This window comes from Hyperolius riggenbachi, chromosome 9, assembly GCF_040937935.1.
Source record: "Hyperolius riggenbachi isolate aHypRig1 chromosome 9, aHypRig1.pri, whole genome shotgun sequence".
Lineage (NCBI taxonomy): Eukaryota > Metazoa > Chordata > Amphibia > Anura > Hyperoliidae > Hyperolius > Hyperolius riggenbachi.
Window position 1 is genome coordinate 245343063 of NC_090654.1, and position 18308 is coordinate 245361370.

The 18308-nt window shown below is 44.5% G+C and overlaps 1 protein-coding gene across 7 annotated transcripts in view; it reads left to right on the plus strand.

The window, feature by feature from the left end:
• Nucleotides 1-7944, plus strand: part of SYNE2 (spectrin repeat containing nuclear envelope protein 2) — a 573116-nt gene extending 565172 nt beyond the window's left edge. For all 7 annotated transcript variants that reach the window (XM_068254236.1, XM_068254237.1, XM_068254238.1 and 4 more), the window contains 2 exons: nt 3109-3140; nt 5976-7944. In XM_068254236.1, coding sequence (XP_068110337.1) covers nt 3109-3140; nt 5976-6198 — 255 coding nt within the window. In that variant the 3' untranslated portion in view covers nt 6199-7944. The remainder of the gene's footprint in view (nt 1-3108; nt 3141-5975) is intronic.
• The last annotated feature ends 10364 nt before the right edge of the window (nt 7945-18308 follow it).

The window sequence follows — 18308 nt, forward strand, 5'->3', positions numbered from 1 at the left end:
TTTTTGGCAGATAGATCATTTCAGACATGTTCAATTTGATTTTCGATTGTTTTTCTGATCGATTTCTCATAGAAATGAATGGAAATCGATCAGAAAAATGGAAAATCGATCAGACATTAAATCTGCTGAAAAATCTCTTTGGCCAAACTAATGCTGGGAATACACAGAGTGACAGCCATCCAGCGCACATGCTGCGGCAGGAACTATCTTGCACTTTTTAGCTATCTGTATATATGTTGGTTAGTTTGAGAATTGTGAATATATTTTTATACAGTTTTATGATCTTGTTTATGTAAAGTCTTATAGACCCAAACTCCTCTACTTCTATTTATCCTAAGATGTGTGCATTGTTCCTGCCATTAGTTTGGACAGCACAGTGGATTGCATTCTCGCCTTGCAGCACTGGAGCTCCAGATCTAAATCTCTGCCAGAACATAATCTGCATGGAGTTTGGCCTTGAGAGGATCTCAGTCTAATCCCCCCATCATAGTCACCTTTTTTCTGTAGGGACAGTTAAGACAACTGAAGTGAAAGATGTGGAGACTGCCATATTTATTTTAAGCAATACCAGTTATTGGTACCTGGCTATCCTCCTGATCCTCTGCATCTAAAGGTGCGTACACGCGCACTACTAAAGAGAACGACGGGTCCGTCAGACCCTCCCACTGAGCGGATCGTTCAGAAATCGCCTTATCAGTCTGCAGATAGACTGTACACACGTATTATTGTCGGGAGAACGACTGCCCAGCGGGAGGGTCTGACGGGACCCGTCGTTCTCTTTAGTAGTGCGCGTGTACGCACCTTAATACTTTTAGCCTTAGACCCTGAACTGACATTGTTGTCACATCTGACAAGATTAGCTTGCATGTTTGTTCCTGGTGTGATTCAGACACTATTGCAGCCAAATAGATAAGCAGGGCAGCCAGGCAACTGGTATTGTTTAAAAGGAAATTAAAGGAATACTGTAAGGGGGTCGGGGGAAAATGAGTTTTGCTTACCCGAGGCTTCTAATGGTCCCCCGCAGACATCCTGAGCCCACGCAGCCACTCACCGATGCTCCGGCACTACCTCCAGTCACTTCTGGAATTTCAGACTTTAAAGTCTGAAAAACCACTGCGCCTGCATTGCTGTGTCCTCGCTCCCGCTGATGTCACCAGGAGCGTACTGCGCAGGCACAGACCATACTTAGCCTGTGCAGTACACTCCTGGTGACATCAGCGGGAGCGAGGACCTGGCAACGTAGGCGCAGTGGTTTTCTGACTTTAAAATCTGAAATTCCAGAAGTGAACCGGAGGTGGGGCCAGAGCATCGGTGAGTGGCTGCGCGGGCACAGGATGTCTGCGCGGGCACAGGATGTCTGCGGGGGACCATTAGAAACCCCAGGTAAGTTCAACTCCTTTTCCCCCGACCCCCTACTGTATTCCATTAAATATTGCTTCTTCTCACTACAGTTGTCTTTTATGGTGCCCATATACCACTCTATTTCCATCCTGATCGACTTTCTGAATCCTTAATTTTATCTTATCAAAAGTGACTCCTTGTAACAACATGACCTCTCGATCGATATCTGGCCAAAATCTTACAAAAGGATCGATCGGACATGCTGAAAAATCTTGATCTCAATTGCTCAGTGGGTTGTGCGGCTGTAACTGCAAGTAGTATTGTGACAACCAACGTACACAACTGACCCCCGGCCAGTGTCCCTGAGTGTAAAAGGATCTGAAGTGAAAACTGTATGGTGCGCACCAGTCCTTACAGTGGAACTCCCAGACAATGTGACCACTGCCAGCCATGAGCAAGACCACAATAGGCCTGGTTCACACTACAAGAGCTTTTTAAGCACTAGTGATTTGAAAAGCTCTTGCTAATGTTATCCTATGCGAATGTGGAGCGATGTGACTTTGTAAAAATCCTTCACTGCATTAGCAAGAGCTTTTCAAAAGTCACATCGCTCCACATTCGCATAGGATAACATTAGCAAGAGCTTTTCAAAATACAAAGAGCTTAGAAAAGCTTTTGCAGTGTGAACCAGTCCTTACAATGACCAGCTCTGTGACAAGCAAACAATAGCGCTAATCTAAAATTTCATCAAATTTTGCGGGGAATGATGTAATTTGGCATTACAGTGTTTTAAAAGTAACTTCAGCTCTGTCTTCTGATGGCGCTGAAGTTACTCACTGTGCACCGCAATAGCCTTAATTCCTATTATGGCCTAGCCTATGGTGATGCCGGCTGCGCCCAAATCTCCTGCGCTGTTATTACAGCACTCGATAGTGAGGGCTGGTGCACGCCAGAAGAGCTTTTCTGAGCGCTTTGTGATTTCAAAAGCTCTTGTTTAATGTTATCCTATGTGTGTGTTCACACTGGAGCGATGTGATTTTGTATAAATCCCCCATAGGATTGCACTAGCAAGAGCTTTTAAAATCTCTGGCGTTTAAAAAGCTCTTGTGGTGTGCACCAGCCATGAGACTTTCTATAACAAAAAAGAGCTTCTTCTGTCGTGTAATAGACAGTATGTATAGTAACATTCAGGACAAACAAATGCAATCCATAGATGGCAGTGCACAGTTGTCATCACTCGGGAAGGTTGGAAATGAAGATTTCCGATTGCTACAGAATTCTTAACAATTTGAGGATTATTGTTGAAAAGTTACCATTTATGACTTTCTGTGGAATGTTTTTTTTTTTTTTTTTTGTACGTGTGCTATTTTTGTAAATAAAGTTACTTGTAAAGAAAAGAAATTGGGGGGGGGGGGGGGAGAAGAATGCTAATTATGCATAGCCTACATTTCCGGCAACCGCTCTAAACTTCCGCATTCTCGGATTGGCCTTGAAATGCTGCGGTAATCTGAATTCTGCAGTACTAATTCTCTGCTTGGTCCAATACGCAAAAGCCTCGAGACTGGCCTGAAATCCTCGATTCAGATTTCCACATACTGATTTCCAATTGGAAACTCGGAAATTGGTATTCTGTGGAAATCAGAAGCTCAGCTCTACTTATCGCCGTCATGCTCTGTACTCAGAGATTTGGTGGTTTTGATGATTTCATTTTCTTACAAATGACTATAATATGACTTTTCACACAATTGTTTTTTTCTCTCTCACTAGGCCAAAGCTGCAGCAGCCAAAGACCCGACCAGGTATGTTTTTACTACCAAACGCACCATCAGGTCTTAACCAGCTTCATCTGGATGAAAAAAAAAAAACTGACCTGGTTTTACTTTAGATTAAAAAAAGCCTCCTTAGAAAGGTCATCATGCAACTAATATTGGGGGGTGGAGGGTTTGGCTTTCCACTACTGTAGAGAAAACTACAGTCCGTTCAGATCAGCTCTAAACCATGATTAAGGCAATCCTACTTTTAGTTCATCTACATACAGTGGAGGAAATAATTATTTGACCCCTCACTGATTTTGTAAGTTTGTCCAATGACAAAGAAATGAAAAGTCTCAGAACAGTATCATTTCAATGGTAGGTTTATTTTAACAGTGGCAGATAGCACATCAAAAGGGAAATCGAAAAAATAACCTTAAATAAAAGATAGCAACTGATTTGCATTTCATTGAGTGAAATAAGTTTTTGAACCCCTACCAACCATTAAGAGTTCTGGCTCCCACAGAGTGGTTAGACACTTCTACTCAATTAGTCACCCTCATTAAGGACACCTGTCTTAACTAGTCACCTGTATAAAAGACACCTGTCCACAGAATCAATCAATCAAGCAGACTCCAAACTCTCCAACATGGGAAAGACCAAAGAGCTGTCCGAGGATGTCAGAGACAAAATTGTAGACCTGCACAAGGCTGGAATGGGCTACAAAACCATTAGCAAGAAGCTGGGAGAGAAGGTGACAACTGTTGGTGCGATTGTTCGAAAATGGAAGGAGCACAAAATGACCATCAATCGACCTCGTTCTGGGGCTCCACGCAAGATCTCACCTCGTGGGGTGTCAATGGTTCTGAGAAAGGTGAAAAAGCATCCTAGAACTACATGGGAGGAGTTAGTGAATGACCTCAAATTAGCAGGGACCACAGTCACCAAGAAAACCATTGGAAACACATTACACCGCAATGGATTAAAATCCTGCAGGGCTCGCAAGGTCCCCCTGTTCAAGAAGGCACATGTGCAGGCCCATCTGAAGTTTGCCAATGAACACCTGAATGATTCTGTGAGTGACTGGGAGAAGGTGCTGTGGTCTGATGAGACCAAAATAGAGCTCTTTGGCATTAACTTAACTCGCTGTGTTTGGAGGAAGAAAAATGCTGCCTATGACCCCCAAAACGCCGTCCCCACCGTCAAGCATGGGGGTGGAAACATTTTGCTTTGGGGGTGTTTTTCTGCTAAGGGCACAGGACAACTTAATCGCATTAACGGGAAAATGGACGGAGCCATGTATCGTGAAATCCTGAACGACAACCTCCTTCCCTCTGCCAGGAAACTGAAAATGGGTCGTGGATGGGTGTTCCAGCCCGACAATGACCCAAAACATACAACAAAGGCAACAAAGGAGTGGCTCAAGAAGAAGCACATTAAGGTCATGGAGTGGCCTAGTCAGTCTCCGGACCTTAATCCAATAGAAAACCTATGGAGGGAGCTTAAGCTCAGAGTTGCACAGAGACAGCCTCAAAACCTTAGGGATTCAGAGATGATCTGCAAAGAGGAGTGGACCAACATTCCTCCTAAAATGTGTGCAAACTTGGTCATCAAATACAAGAACCGTTTGACCTCTGTGCTTGCAAACAAGGGTTTTTCCACTAAGTATTAAGTCTTTTATTGTTAGAGGGTTCAAAAACTTATTTCACTCAATGAAATGCAAATCAGTTGCTATCTTTTATTTAAGGTTATTTTTTCGATTTTCCTTTTGATGTGCTATCTGCCACTGTTAAAATAAACCTACCATTGAAATGATACTGTTCTGAGACTTTTCATTTCTTTGTCATTGGACAAACTTACAAAATCAGTGAGGGGTCAAATAATTATTTCCTCCACTGTATGTATGCAGTGAATTCTAATCTGTAGTCCAAATTAGATTTCAGTAAAAATGGAACTGGGGTTTAAACCAGAAACCATCACCACATTGATGTAGAGAACACTGTCCTACTTTTCCACATGCAAAGCAAATAAATTAGATTTAGTTTTCAGATTTGTAGGTATTGTTGTTGATGCCGCAAATGAATAATCTTCCTATTTACACTGTGGGCTGGATAGCACAGGTTGAATCTGTCTGAGAACATTGCAGCCTGTAGCACTGACTGTTTGTTTTGTGGGAAGTGGCCAGTGTCTGTAACTGAGATCTAAAAAAAAAAAAAAAATTTACCTGGAGTAGGGCTTTAGTTTCATATTTCCTAAATGGAAGGGCATACTGTATATACTTGCGTATAAGCCTAATTTTTCAGCACATAACTGTGCTGAATAGTTACCCCCTCGGCTTATATGTGAGTCAGTGGAGCAGAATGGATGATGGAGCAGGTTTTGTTATTGGCCGAGGAGTGTAAGGATCTTGCACTAGTCATCCTGTGCTTGCTAGCTGGCTCCCTGCTGTGTCTGCCACCCATCCCCTGCAACATGGTGTGCACAGAGTGCGCTGCTCAAGACTACATGTGTCCCCTGGCTTGTGAAGTGGAGCGTGCAAGCAGCGTCAGTAGTGCAATAATCTGGGATTCTTCCTGTGTGGCAATCACTGTGTCTCATACCTATGGCATCTTAAGACACAGCTGTATCATTCTTGTTGCACATCTGGCTACAGGAAGGGGGGCTGACTTGCACTTCAGGCTACTGTGGGGCGGGCTATACTGGATAGGGGTATTATAAGCGAGTCACTCACTTTTTCCTGGTTTCTGTGGGAAAAGTGGGTAACTCTGCTTATATGCGAGTATAATTATAAATAGGAATTATTTTATGTTCTATATTGCACTCTTGCCTTCTGATGCTCTAGCTGGTGGCCTCCTCTAATATTTATGCCTTTTGTCTTCACAGGAAGCAGAAGCCCAACACCGTCCAGGAAGCTTCTAAAAAGCCCTCATTCTTTTACCGTGTGCTGCGGGCAGCCATTCCCCTACAGCTTTTACTCCTCCTTCTGCTTCTCCTCGCCTGCATGATCCCCTTCTCAGAAGAGGACTACAGCTGCGCCCAAGCAAACAACTTTGCCCGTTCCTTCTACCCAATGCTAAGGTATACTAACGGACCTCCACCCACCTAACCAGGATTCCTGTGCACTTCCTCCCCAACCAAATGACATTCCAACATTGTATTTGCAGCCTGCAATGTGTGACGCACCAGCAAGTCATGTGACTTGACTAGAGCAGTCGTATCACCATATTTGATGGTATGACTTCATTACGTGTATAAGCCTGTGAGGTGGTTTTTATTGGTTTACCTGGAAAAGGAGGGGGAAGGGTCATTTGCATGCACCTAGTAACTTTATATCACTGTGGAACTGGTGATGGTTCAGGAGGATAGAGACATTTTACATAGGGCAAGTTAATGACCTGTAAAGAATTCATAGTTGATGCAGAATTTTGTATGCAAATCTGTGCAGCTTAAAAATGTATCAATCCAATCCCACCAAGATTTAAATTCAATTACTTCATTTTCAAGCTGCATATGGAATTTGCATAATCCTGCATCGAATCTGAATTTACATCTCATTGACTATCCCTAATTTTAAATACTTTTAGAAAAATTGGACTTATTTCATTGCAACACAAAGCGCAGCAACATTCACTGTCCAATCAGAAAGTGGCTCTAAGGCTAGGTTCACAGTGACTGCAGTGACTTTATAACACACGACCATAAGTCTATGCAACGGTCCCAGTGTGACATTAGCGTTGCATTATGGTAACGCACTGCTGCAGTGAGTCACCACTAAACACACGTAACTGATACAGGGAAGCATAATTTTCATTGCCTGTATACTTCACTGTATGGCCTGTAGGCAACATTAAAGAGAAACTGACCAAGAATTGAGATAAAGTTCAATCAGTAGCTGATACCCCCTTTTACATGATAAATCTATTCCTTTTCACAAACAGACCATCAGGGGGCGCTGTATGGCTGATATTGTGGTGAAACCCTTCCCACAAGAAACTGAGGACCGTGGTGCTCCTGGCAGTTTCCTGTCTGTGAACCTTGTTGCATTGTGGGAAATAGCTGTTTCCAACTGCCAAAAAAGCATGCAGCAGCTACATCACCTGCCAACAGTAAAAATGTCACCATGTAATGTCAGAATGTAAATCAGGGATTTAAAAGATTTTACAATGGGCAAACACTGACTAAATCATTTATACATGATTGTAAAAATGAAGCACTTTTTTCATTACATTATTTTCTCTGGAGTTCCTCTTTAACATGCGTTACAACTTTTGTTGTATTGCGACATTAACGTCACATAACGACTCAACATCCTACTGTGAACCTAGCCTGAAAACCAAATGAAAAATATTCCTGGACTTTCTGGCACAGAATCCTTTCTGCACTTTGGATTACAGTAAATAAACCCAAATGTGTTTACAGCTCCTGATTTTTTTTATTTTCCATGTAACTAGAGGGACCTGTATTGCATGGATGTGGCTTTTATCACTATTTTATTTCTGTTTTTATTTATGTGAAATGCTGATTACTATGTAAATTTAGCACATTTCTCAGAATTAAAAGAAAAAAAAAGCCATCTATATATTCTTATGTTGTACAGAGCAAATTGTGGTTTTCTACCGAAGATTTCTGGGGTTATTTTCAGTGTTGTACTAATATTTGGGGGTTTTATGTTTTGTGAGTGATTTTAAAATCATGAAAACACTGAAAAAAATTGCTGGTCTGAAGGTCATTCATGTTTCAAGTTGTAAAAGGGATAATATATATTCTGTAATAAAATACTACAAGCAGAGTGGGGAAAAGGGAAAGCTGCTTTATGGTATTCATTCAATAAATTTCTTATGACCTTTTTAAATATGTTGTGGTGTTTTGTTTTTGTCTCAAAATGTGTTTGGGAAAAATGGATGCCCACTTTGTGAACTAAAAGTATGCATGCAACGAGAGAAAGGAGACTACCATAACCTTCTAGCAAAACCGGTGGAGCAAAGGTGTACACACATCCAATTTTGATAAGCCAATTTTTTTTTTTTACCACTTCCATGTTGGAAGAGGGCCTTACCCACATACTATAACATTGAATGTAAGCACCTTAAAGGGAACCTGGAGCGAGTAAAATTATTTAAAATAAACACATGACATAGCTGAAAATAAATATTACATACTAACCTCACTGTCAGTTCATCTCAGAAGCTCACCATTTTCTTCTTATAGTAATATATTTCAGTTCTGACAAAATATTGACAAAACTGGAAGAGACCAGTTGCTGTCAGTTACAACTGAATGTGCAAGGTAATGTCCATGTTTCCCTATGGCTCAAGTGCTTGATATTACAGTTAAACAGTGTGCTGACCAGGAAGCTGTTATGGGGAAATGACAATTTTTAAAATGGAGGACGGAGAAATCCATTGATCATAGTGGACAAATGGGACACAGGAGAGGAGAAAGAGATTGAGGAGTAGACTACACGGGAGGTAAGTATGACCTGTGTATGGTTATTTTGACTGTTTATTTTCAATTTCTCTTTAACCACTTCGGTACCAGCAGCCTCTGCCCCCTTAAGGACCAGAGGCTGCTGGTACACTAAAACACGCATACCGACGAATCACCGCAATAACCCGTCGCTCACGCCGCTCTGTCACAGGCTGCTCTCTCTGCCGTCTGTATGGGATTCATCCAATGGGATTGGCTTACAGTAATGACAGGGCCAGGAGCCAATGAAATCGGCTCCTGCCCGGCTCACAGTGCTCTGCCTTCATAGAGGCGGCAGGGCAGCACATTGCGGCGGGTAGAAAGCGGCGGGAACGGGTGGTGAATGGAACGTAGAGCTTACGTCTGGTCGGAACCGCAGCGCTACCCGCCAGACGTATATTTAAACTGCGTCAGTCCGAAATTGGTTAAGGAGGAACTTAAGCAAAAACATGGGAAAATAAATCAATACATTGCAAAGTGAAAAATAGATATCAAGAAATTATTAATATTCACCATGTAATTTGTTCAGGTTTTTTGATCCACAGTCAGTCTGCCCGTAATCATCTCTACTATTGGCAGACATGAAAAAAGACAGCACCAACTTCCATTATCATGTTATGGGTAACGGGCGTAGCAATAGGGGTTGCAGAGGTAGCCACTGCATCGGGGCCAGAAGGGCCCTCCCTCAACTACAAAATTAGCTCTCTATTGGTCCTGTGCTCCTAATAATCACTTCTATAGATACTTTGAATAGTGGTAATCATTAACAAGCTGTTCCCCGTCCCCCCTTGCACCTCTGACACTGTAGTTGCCATTGGCAGGTTTTGGTGCGCCGTATCAATTGTTATGTATGAAGTGCTTGGGGGGCCCCATTTAAAACTTGCACCAGGGCCCATAGCTCCTTAGCTACGCCACTGGTGGGTAAGATGTTAGCGAATATAATCTAACTAATATGTTTGTTTAGGCTGAAGTTCCCCTTTAAACAGAAAAGCCACAGCATCCAGGCAAGGAATGCCTGTGGGAGCCCCAGGGACCTGGTCACTGTGTACTCCACAGGAACTCCGCATGGAGCACAAAGCTGTTGCAGTTATATTTATCTGTGATTTTTTATTTGTTTTAATCTAAAGCATAAAGGAATATTTGAAAAGCATGTATATATCATAATTGCACAAACACATTAAGGAGTACTCCAGATAGTATTCCCCATAGTAGGGGGATGTATTCTATAAAAGCACAATGTTTGCTAAAGTGGCACATGTAATAATGCTGAGAAACACTGGCCTGCCCTATGATACTTGTATGGACGTGCAGGACCGATTAAGTAATATTCTTTTGTTCAAACGCTATCAGTAGGGTTGGTGTTTAAAGAGACTCTGTAACAAATTTTTCAGCCTTAGTTCTTCTATCCTATAAGTTCCTATGCCTGTTGTAATGTGCTCTGGCTTACTGCAGCCTTTCCTAATCGTCTCTGTAATAAATCTTATCTCCTTTCCTCTGTCGGGCTAAGGCTTGAATGTGCAGGGCTGCTTGTGATTGGATAGAAGCGATACACCCCTCTGCAGGCCCCCTGCACACTCTGTATGATTCACACACACTCTGCTTATGTGAGCCTATTACAAGCTGGTTAGTTTGTTTGTAAACACTGCCTAAAATTGTTAATTACAAGCCAGGATTGCAGCAGAGAGTGGCAGAAACAGCACAGAGGGGCCCAGGAGAAAATGAATAGAATGGTATGCTTTTTAGTGTAAGAATATTAGAGTACAGATTCTCTTTAAATTCAGGTTACTGAGATTGGGAAACCCGAATTCGCCTGTCGCCACATTTCAGCACCCAAACAAGTGGACAAGGTCAGGGAGAATACACTTTTTTGTGCTTCACTTATTTGCACTTAAAGCGGATCCGAGATGAAAAACTAACTATAACAAGTAATTTGTCTATATATCTTATCTAAATTTAGATAGTTTACACAGCAAATCTAGCTGCAAACAGATTTAATAGAATATGATTATTTCTTCCTGTGATACGACAGCAGCCATGTTGTTTGTAAACATTACACAGAGGCAGACTTATCTGCATCTTCCTCCTCCCCTCTGCCTCTGAAATCTCTGGCTAGTAATACCTCCCCCTCCTCCTGCCCAGACTGAGCTCCCATGAGCCCTTGCCACGGTCTGAAAGTGCCTTGGCTCTCCAATTCCCTATAAACTAAACAATCCACGCCCACAGGTTTTCAGAGTATTAAAACAAAAAAAGTATTTGGCTTGAGGAATGCAATGAGTACAATGCAACGAGTAAAAGTTCATCTCGGATCCACTTTAACGCAAGTCGTGTGAACTGACCCCTGTCCTCATGTCTAGGTGCTGACAGAATTTGGTTTATTGAAATTAGGAAACCCGAATTTAACACTAGCTATCGCTTGGTGATTGCAGCACAACAGATATACCATCAAGACGAGAGCCCACAGACCAGCAGATCAACCACTGCTCCAAAAGTGGAGGATTTAAAAGCAGGGCCAGATTTACCACAAGGTACTGTAGTCACGTGCCGGAATTCGTGGATTCCGCCAGCGCTAAATTCCGTCCCTATGAAAATTCCGCCTGGATTTTTGCGGAATTCCGGATGCCGGCAGAAAAATTAAATTAATCGCAAATAGAATCTGGTTTATGCTATATGGTAACCCATAGACCCTATTGACTGTTCCTTTAGTCCTTTTTCTCCTCTCTCCTGGCCAATGTATGTGAGTTGGCTTTTGACATCCTACAATTCCCTAAGCAAGCTCATTTTTCTCTTGGATATATCACAATGGTACATGCTAGGCTAGTTTCAGCATGTAGTGTTGGTGGTGGTATAGTGGTGAAGAGCGCTGTCTACCAAGCACTAGACCTTGGTTCGATTCCCGGCCAAGGTATGTAAGTTGGCTTTTGAAATCCTACAATTCCCTGGAAGACGGGAAGGGAGTCTGTCGAGTAGAAATTCTTGTTATTAGGCAGAAATCAGTTCGGTGGGGAAAAAAAAATTTGATTTCCGTAAAATTCCGCGGAATTTCATTTTTTCCGCGAAAATTCCGCCATAGTGATATAGCAATTCCGTTTTGTCACAACGGAACAGAATCATTTGTAATTCCGCGGATTGCAGCGACCATCCCTACAGATCTCCCTTCAGTCAGGGGCACCTCTAGCTACCTAATACTCGGGGACACCTCTAGCTAAAGGAACCTCAATATCAAGTAGCTACTTAGTATTAGGTAACCAGGCCTATCCTCAACATTTAGTAGCTAGAGTTGCCCCCAAGTATTAAGGAGCACCTGTAGCTGCCTAGGATGGACAAGGGAAGTGAGGGAGAAGTGACAGTTGGGATCGCCAGTCCACGTGGGGGTTTGTAGGTTCCTAGAGGGCAAAGTCTAAGGTGCCAGAACATCTGTGCCTATAGGCTCCTCTGAGGTAAATCCGGGTCTGTTTAAAATGGACCCTGAGCTCAGGCTCAGGCTTCTGCCTATGAGAGCCGATCGCTCTCTTGTCCCCCAGGGGGACAGCCGTGTCACACGCTGCTGATCGCAGCGCTGCCAGTGTAAATAGACGGCGATCACGCCGTCTCACAGTCTCCCGAGCGGCAATAGCCGCTCGCAGACTGAAGGCAGGGCGGAGCTCCACCCCCCCCCCCCACCCACCCACCCAAGCAGGAGATGCGTGCGCAGCCTGCGCGCGATCTCCTGAAAAACAGAGCCCCAGGACTCTACGCCAATTGCTGTTAGGCGGTCCTGGGGCTGCCGCTGTGGCCACGCCCATCGGCGTGATGCGGTCGGCAAGCGGTTAAGCCAATGTGTTGACTCACCACACAGCCCTGCACCCAGCATGGGTCTCGTATGACTGCCTATAATTAAGCTTTAGGTTAGCAGGAATGGTTGCATATCCACCTTTTCATCCTTCCCACCCTTGCCTTGGAATCTTCCAGACTTCAAAGTACTGTCCTTTGCTGTGTGTGGTTGTTGGTGGACCTGGGTTCGATTCCCGGCCAAGGTATGCGAGTTTGCTTTTGAAGAGAGAGAGAATTTTGCTATTGAACTTGTAATCCGGGTTCAGATAGCCGGGTTTGTGGTGAAACTATCTGCAGATAGCTATCTGGATATCTGACTAACCATCCGGAATCCGGCCGGATCGGGTTAAAATGGTCAGATAGAGTTACCCGGATACCCGAAATCCGGATGAGCATCCCTGCTAGGCATCATCATACCAGCAGGCATGAGAGTCCTAAGCATGCACAGTTCTCTAAGACAACCACGCATGTGCAGGACTCTGATGCCCGTGCACACACACTTCAAAGGACGGATTTAAACTTTTTCCGACCTTAGCCTAAAGCCCCGTTCACATTACAAACTCGGACGGGCACGCACGTGGAACACAACGCGTACGAACGCACGCCATCCGCGTTTGCGTTGCGTGGCTGATCCCATCACTGGAAAGTGAATGGGACAGCCATGCGTTTTGGCAAAAAATGCGTGCAGCATGCGTTCCCGGACCGCACAGGTCCGGAACGCATGCAGTGTGAACATCAGACGTTGCACTCTATGCAATGTCTGATGTCGTGCGTGTCGGCCACCTGCACGCGTTTCCAAAACGCGGCTGGAAACGCGTGCAGTGTGAACGGGGCCTAAGTGTGTTATAACTCCCTTTCTGTACAACATCACCCCTCCGATTCCACGTGCAACATCTACATATACTGCAGCACAGCTCGTTAAAGTGAACCTGAGGTGAGAGTGATATGGAGGCTGCCATAATTATTCCCTTTTAAAGTGATACCAATTGCCTGGCTTTCCTGCTGATCCTCTAACACTTTCAGCCTGAACAAGCATGCATCTCCTACAACCTCAGATCAACAGAATCTAATAAGCTAACCACTCGCACTCTCCAACTCAAAAAATATTTGGCGCCAGGAACTTCTGTCATGCTCCACCAACCCTTTGGAACATCTTGCCACACCCAGTCAAGACGGTTTAAACCCTGGAGGCTTTTGCAACAAAACTGAAAAGCCACCTGTTTAGTCTGGAAATTAATTATATAACTTTTCTCCAGTAACACATGACAAACCACAACTATGTAATGACATGAGAGACAAGCACCTCCTATGGGAGAAAAGCGCTTTGTTTTGTTGTTGGGGAATTATCTTTTTGATGAGAACGCAGGAAGTACTTTACAGCTAAAAGCTGTGAATAACTTCAGCCACAACGAGGCAAGGCAAATAACATTTATATCGCGCTTTTCTCCTGGTGGACTCAAAGTGCCAGAGCTGCAGCCACTAGGGCTCGCTCTATAGGCAGTAGCAGTGTTAAGGAGTCTTGCCCAAGGTCTCCTACTGAATAGGTGCTGACTTACTGCATAGGAAGAGATGAGATTCAAACCCAGATCACCTGTACCAGTGAAACAGCCCTTAAAAAGTCAATGGGAACCGCAAATACCTAACGAGAGGGAAGGCTCTGGGTTGTATAGAGCCTTCCGTCTCCTCTCTCGGTGCCCTCTATCCTGTGCTGGCTCCCCCGTTTCAATCCTCCACCGAAAGGGTATTTGGAAGTCTTCGGGAGCCGTGTGGCTCCATACTGCACAGGCGTGAGCATGCAAGAGAGCGTGCTTGCCCAGGTGCAGTACAGGGCCGCCCTTCTTCAGGAGCACTCGGACTCCCTGAAGACTTCTGAAGCCTCCTTCAGCCCGGTAAAGCAGAATTTGACTAAATTAGTCAAATACTGCTACCGGGCGAGCTAGCACTGGAACGACGGGACCGGGAGAGGAGCAGGAAGACTCTATAGGACCCAGAACCTTCCCTCTCCTTGGGTAAGTATCTGTCTCATTTTTTTAAAATGTGGTTCCCATTCACTTTAACCAATATCCAGCCCCTGCCTCGTACACGCCTGATTTAAGTTCGGTAAGGCAGCCAATATTGATCACCCCACAAGCAGCCTGACAGACAGACTCAAGCAATGCCGATTTCCCAATACCCCTGCCCACCCCCACACAGAGTCCATTGTTCATGCCACTCCCCCCCCCCCCACGTGAAGTCATGCATGCACTGCGCGTTGCCCCCACCTGTATAGCAACACAGCGCGTCATCAGCTGACACGCGTGAGTGCGGGCCAGCCCAGCGATGTTGCCCAAGGGGGATCAGCTCCTTATCCCTAACGGAAGACATCGGTTGGGCATGTGTAGGAGCCCTAAGTTTAGGCTTGTGCATACACTACATGGAAATCTGTGTCGAGCAGCCAATAATCAGGAGGAATACATCGTGTAAACAATAACTTACATACAGGTCCAGACTCATCGGCTGGTGATGTGCGCGCAGCTGGAAATAGCGGGAGATGACGGCAGCAACATCGTCCTGCCATGGCGGATGTAAATAGACTGAAACTTCCGCTGGTAATAGTTGGGAAACGGCACAAATTATACACCATTTGCAGACATGCTGTAATTCACCTCATTTGCCTCCTGCACATTTAAAACTGTCAACTAGTTCTTTTTATATAAATGTATTCCCGCTAATTCCATTTTCCATCACTTTAACCGCCTACTGCAACAAATGACATTTCAGAGTTGTACAGCATCTCGTATGGAGCCTGCTTTCCACACTGTTGCGCATTCCCTTCTTTTCATACAGCAGAAATTGAAGGACACATCGCTATCATAAAAGCATCTAATTATTTCTGTACAGGTCGGTCACTCATGTTTACCGCCCAAAGCAATCCGGATCAGTCAGAGCCGCTGTTTATATCTTTTTTTTGGGGAAGATAATTGAACTGTTTATTTTATACATGCTTGGTAAAAGTGAACAAGGCTTTATTTAACCACTTGAGGACCACAGTGTTAAACCCCCCTAAAGACCAGGCTATTTTTTTCCCTAATTGGCCACTGTAGCTTTAAGGCCACGCTGCAGGGCCACACAACACCGCACACGAGTCTTCTCTCAGCCCCCCCTTTCCCCCCACCAACAGAGCTCTCTGTTGGTGGGGTCTGATCGCTCCAAAATAGTTTTTTGTTTTTTTTATATATAAATATTTATTTCATTCATTTTTGAATAAAAATTGCCTTTTTTATTTTCTTTCCCCTGCTCCCTCCCCCCACCAGCCAATCAGGGTGATCAACTGTCATAGGCTTCAGCCTATGACAGCCGATCACTGCCTAGCCTATGGAGGGGACAGTCGTGACACACGGCTGTCTCCAGTACAGCGCTGATGCCGATCGCAGCGCTGTACTGTGTAAATAGACTGTGATTAAACCGTCTAACAGTCTCCCGAGCGGCCGGAGACTGGGGGGGCGGAGCTCCGCCCCCCGAGAAGGAGATGCATGCGCAGCCTGCGCGCGATCTCCTTTAGTAGCCGGCTCCAGGACCTGACACCAACTGGCATTAGGTGGTCCTGGGGCTGCCGCCGCGGTCACGCCCGTTGGCGTGAGGTGGTTGTATAGTACCGTAGTTAAAGTGATAGGTTCAAATTTAACCGTAGCAAAACCACTTAACCACTACAATACTGTAGGCTTAAACCCTGCCGTAGCTTGCAGCGCTGTACCCTGTAAATAGGCAGCTATTTTGCCGGCTAACAATCTACTAGCAGCGATCGCTGCTGGGAGACTGATGACGGAGCTGAGCATCATTCAAGCGGAGATGTGCACGCATCTCCTGCAAAGCCCCGCCCCAGACTTCACGCTAATTGGCATTGAGTGGTCTTGTGGCTGCCACCGCGTTTACACCGATTGGCGTGGAGCAGTCGGCAAGGAGTTAAAGTAACACTGAAGCAAAAAAAAATCTTATGATATACGGTAATTAAGTGATAGTTCCTTAACTCGTCCTGTACTGGAAACTTTATTAGAATTTCTTAGCTTTACTGTACATACAATTTATTATATCATAAGTTTGTATTTGAGTTTGACACCCCTGCTGTATTTTACATTTTTTTTCATGTTAGTGCTTCTTTAAAGTGACACTGAAGCAAAAATAAAGTGGGTCGAAATTGAGATTGGTCCATGACTTGGTCCCAGAGCTCAATGTCTAGAGGCCACCTCCGTCTCTTACAGAGTTCCCAGGTGTCAAATAGCCACCCTTAATTCCCTATACAGTTCCCTAGTATCTAGTGCCCCCTCCTCCTATATGATTCCCTGGTGTCTAGTGGCCCACATCTATACAGTTCCCTGGAGTTTAGTGCCCCACCTCCCTCTCCTATATAGTTCCCTGGTACTTTGTGCTTCCCACCTACCCATATGGCTTCCCTGGTGATCTAGGGTTTTCCCTCCAATATAGCTTCTATGGTGGTCTTGAGTGGACCAAACAATGCAAAGTAGGGAAACCACCTGAGGGCCAAATCTGTTGGCTCCAAGGGCCGGATTTGGCCCAGGGGCCGAAGTTTGACATGTATGAAATACAGTACATTTCTCTCAGGAGAAAAGTGATTTTTATAGTGCATTTTAATCTATGTTCCTGTCCTTTACAGTAAGCAGTAAAAAACATGTCTGACTGTTTGTGGACTAGTACATGTCCTCATGGGGAATCCTCAGGGTTTTCTTTATTATCTAAAGCAGCCTTTCTCAACCTTTTTACCTTGGAGGAACCCTGTAAATAACTTTTGGATCTCAAGGAACCCCTGCAAACAATGTTTTGGTCTCGAAGAACCCCTACATTTATTTTTCAGGAGGCATAGGCCTCAATTCACTAAGCTTTATCAAACACTTTATCAAACATTTGATAATTTACCTCATGGGTAAAATCGAAATTTGAATTCACTAAGGTGTTATTGAACATTTTATCGATAAAACATTCGATAAATATATAACACCTTAGTGAATTCAAATTTCGATTTTACCCATGAGGTAAATTATCAAATGTTTGATAAAGTGTTTGATAAAGCTTAGTGAAATTAGCAGCCTAACCTACATAAAGACACTGGCCTCAATTCACTATCTCCTATTACACTGCCACTCATTATACTGTCTCCTGACCCCCCAATTTAGTGCTTCTTGTTACAGTACCACCTATTATAGTGTGCGAGTCTATTATACTTCCCCCACGATGGGGTAAAATGCCAAGGAACCCCTGCAGAGTCCTCAAGGAACCCTGGGGTTCCAGGGAACACTGGTTGAGAAAGCCTGATCTAAAGCAATTACTAAACCGCAGTGCCTCAGTCCAACTGCCAAAATAACGTGCAAATGAGTAAGCAGGCTGGCCAAGATTATATATGAATAAAAGATACTGTAATTGAGGCGCAGAGAAATTTGGGCGCAGGGTAAAGCCGAAAAACGGCTAATTCTGCTCCTGCAAAACTCCTGACTATAGCGTTAACCACTTGCCGACCGCACGCTTATACCGTGCGTCGGCAAAGTGGCAGCTGCAGGACCAGCGACGCAGTACTGCGTCGCCAGCTGCAGGCTGATTAATCAGGAAGCAGCCGCTCGCGCGAGCGGCTGCTTCCTGTCAATTCACGGCGGGGGGCTCCGTGAATAGCCTGCGGGCCGCCGATGGCCCTGCGCGCAATCTCCTTCAGTAGCTGGCTCCAGGATCTGACACCAATTGGCGTTAGGCGGTCCTGGGGCTGCCGCCGCAGTCATGCCCATTTGCGTGGAGCGGTCTTAGAGTAGTTAAAGGAATACTATTGATTGTGTTTTTTTAACCTGAGTTTGAGAGAGTTCCTGAAGTGCTGGTAAATAATGATGTATACATTTCATTTCCTTACAGTGGTTTGCAAAAGTATTCGGCCCCCTTGAAGTTTTCTACATTTTGTCATAT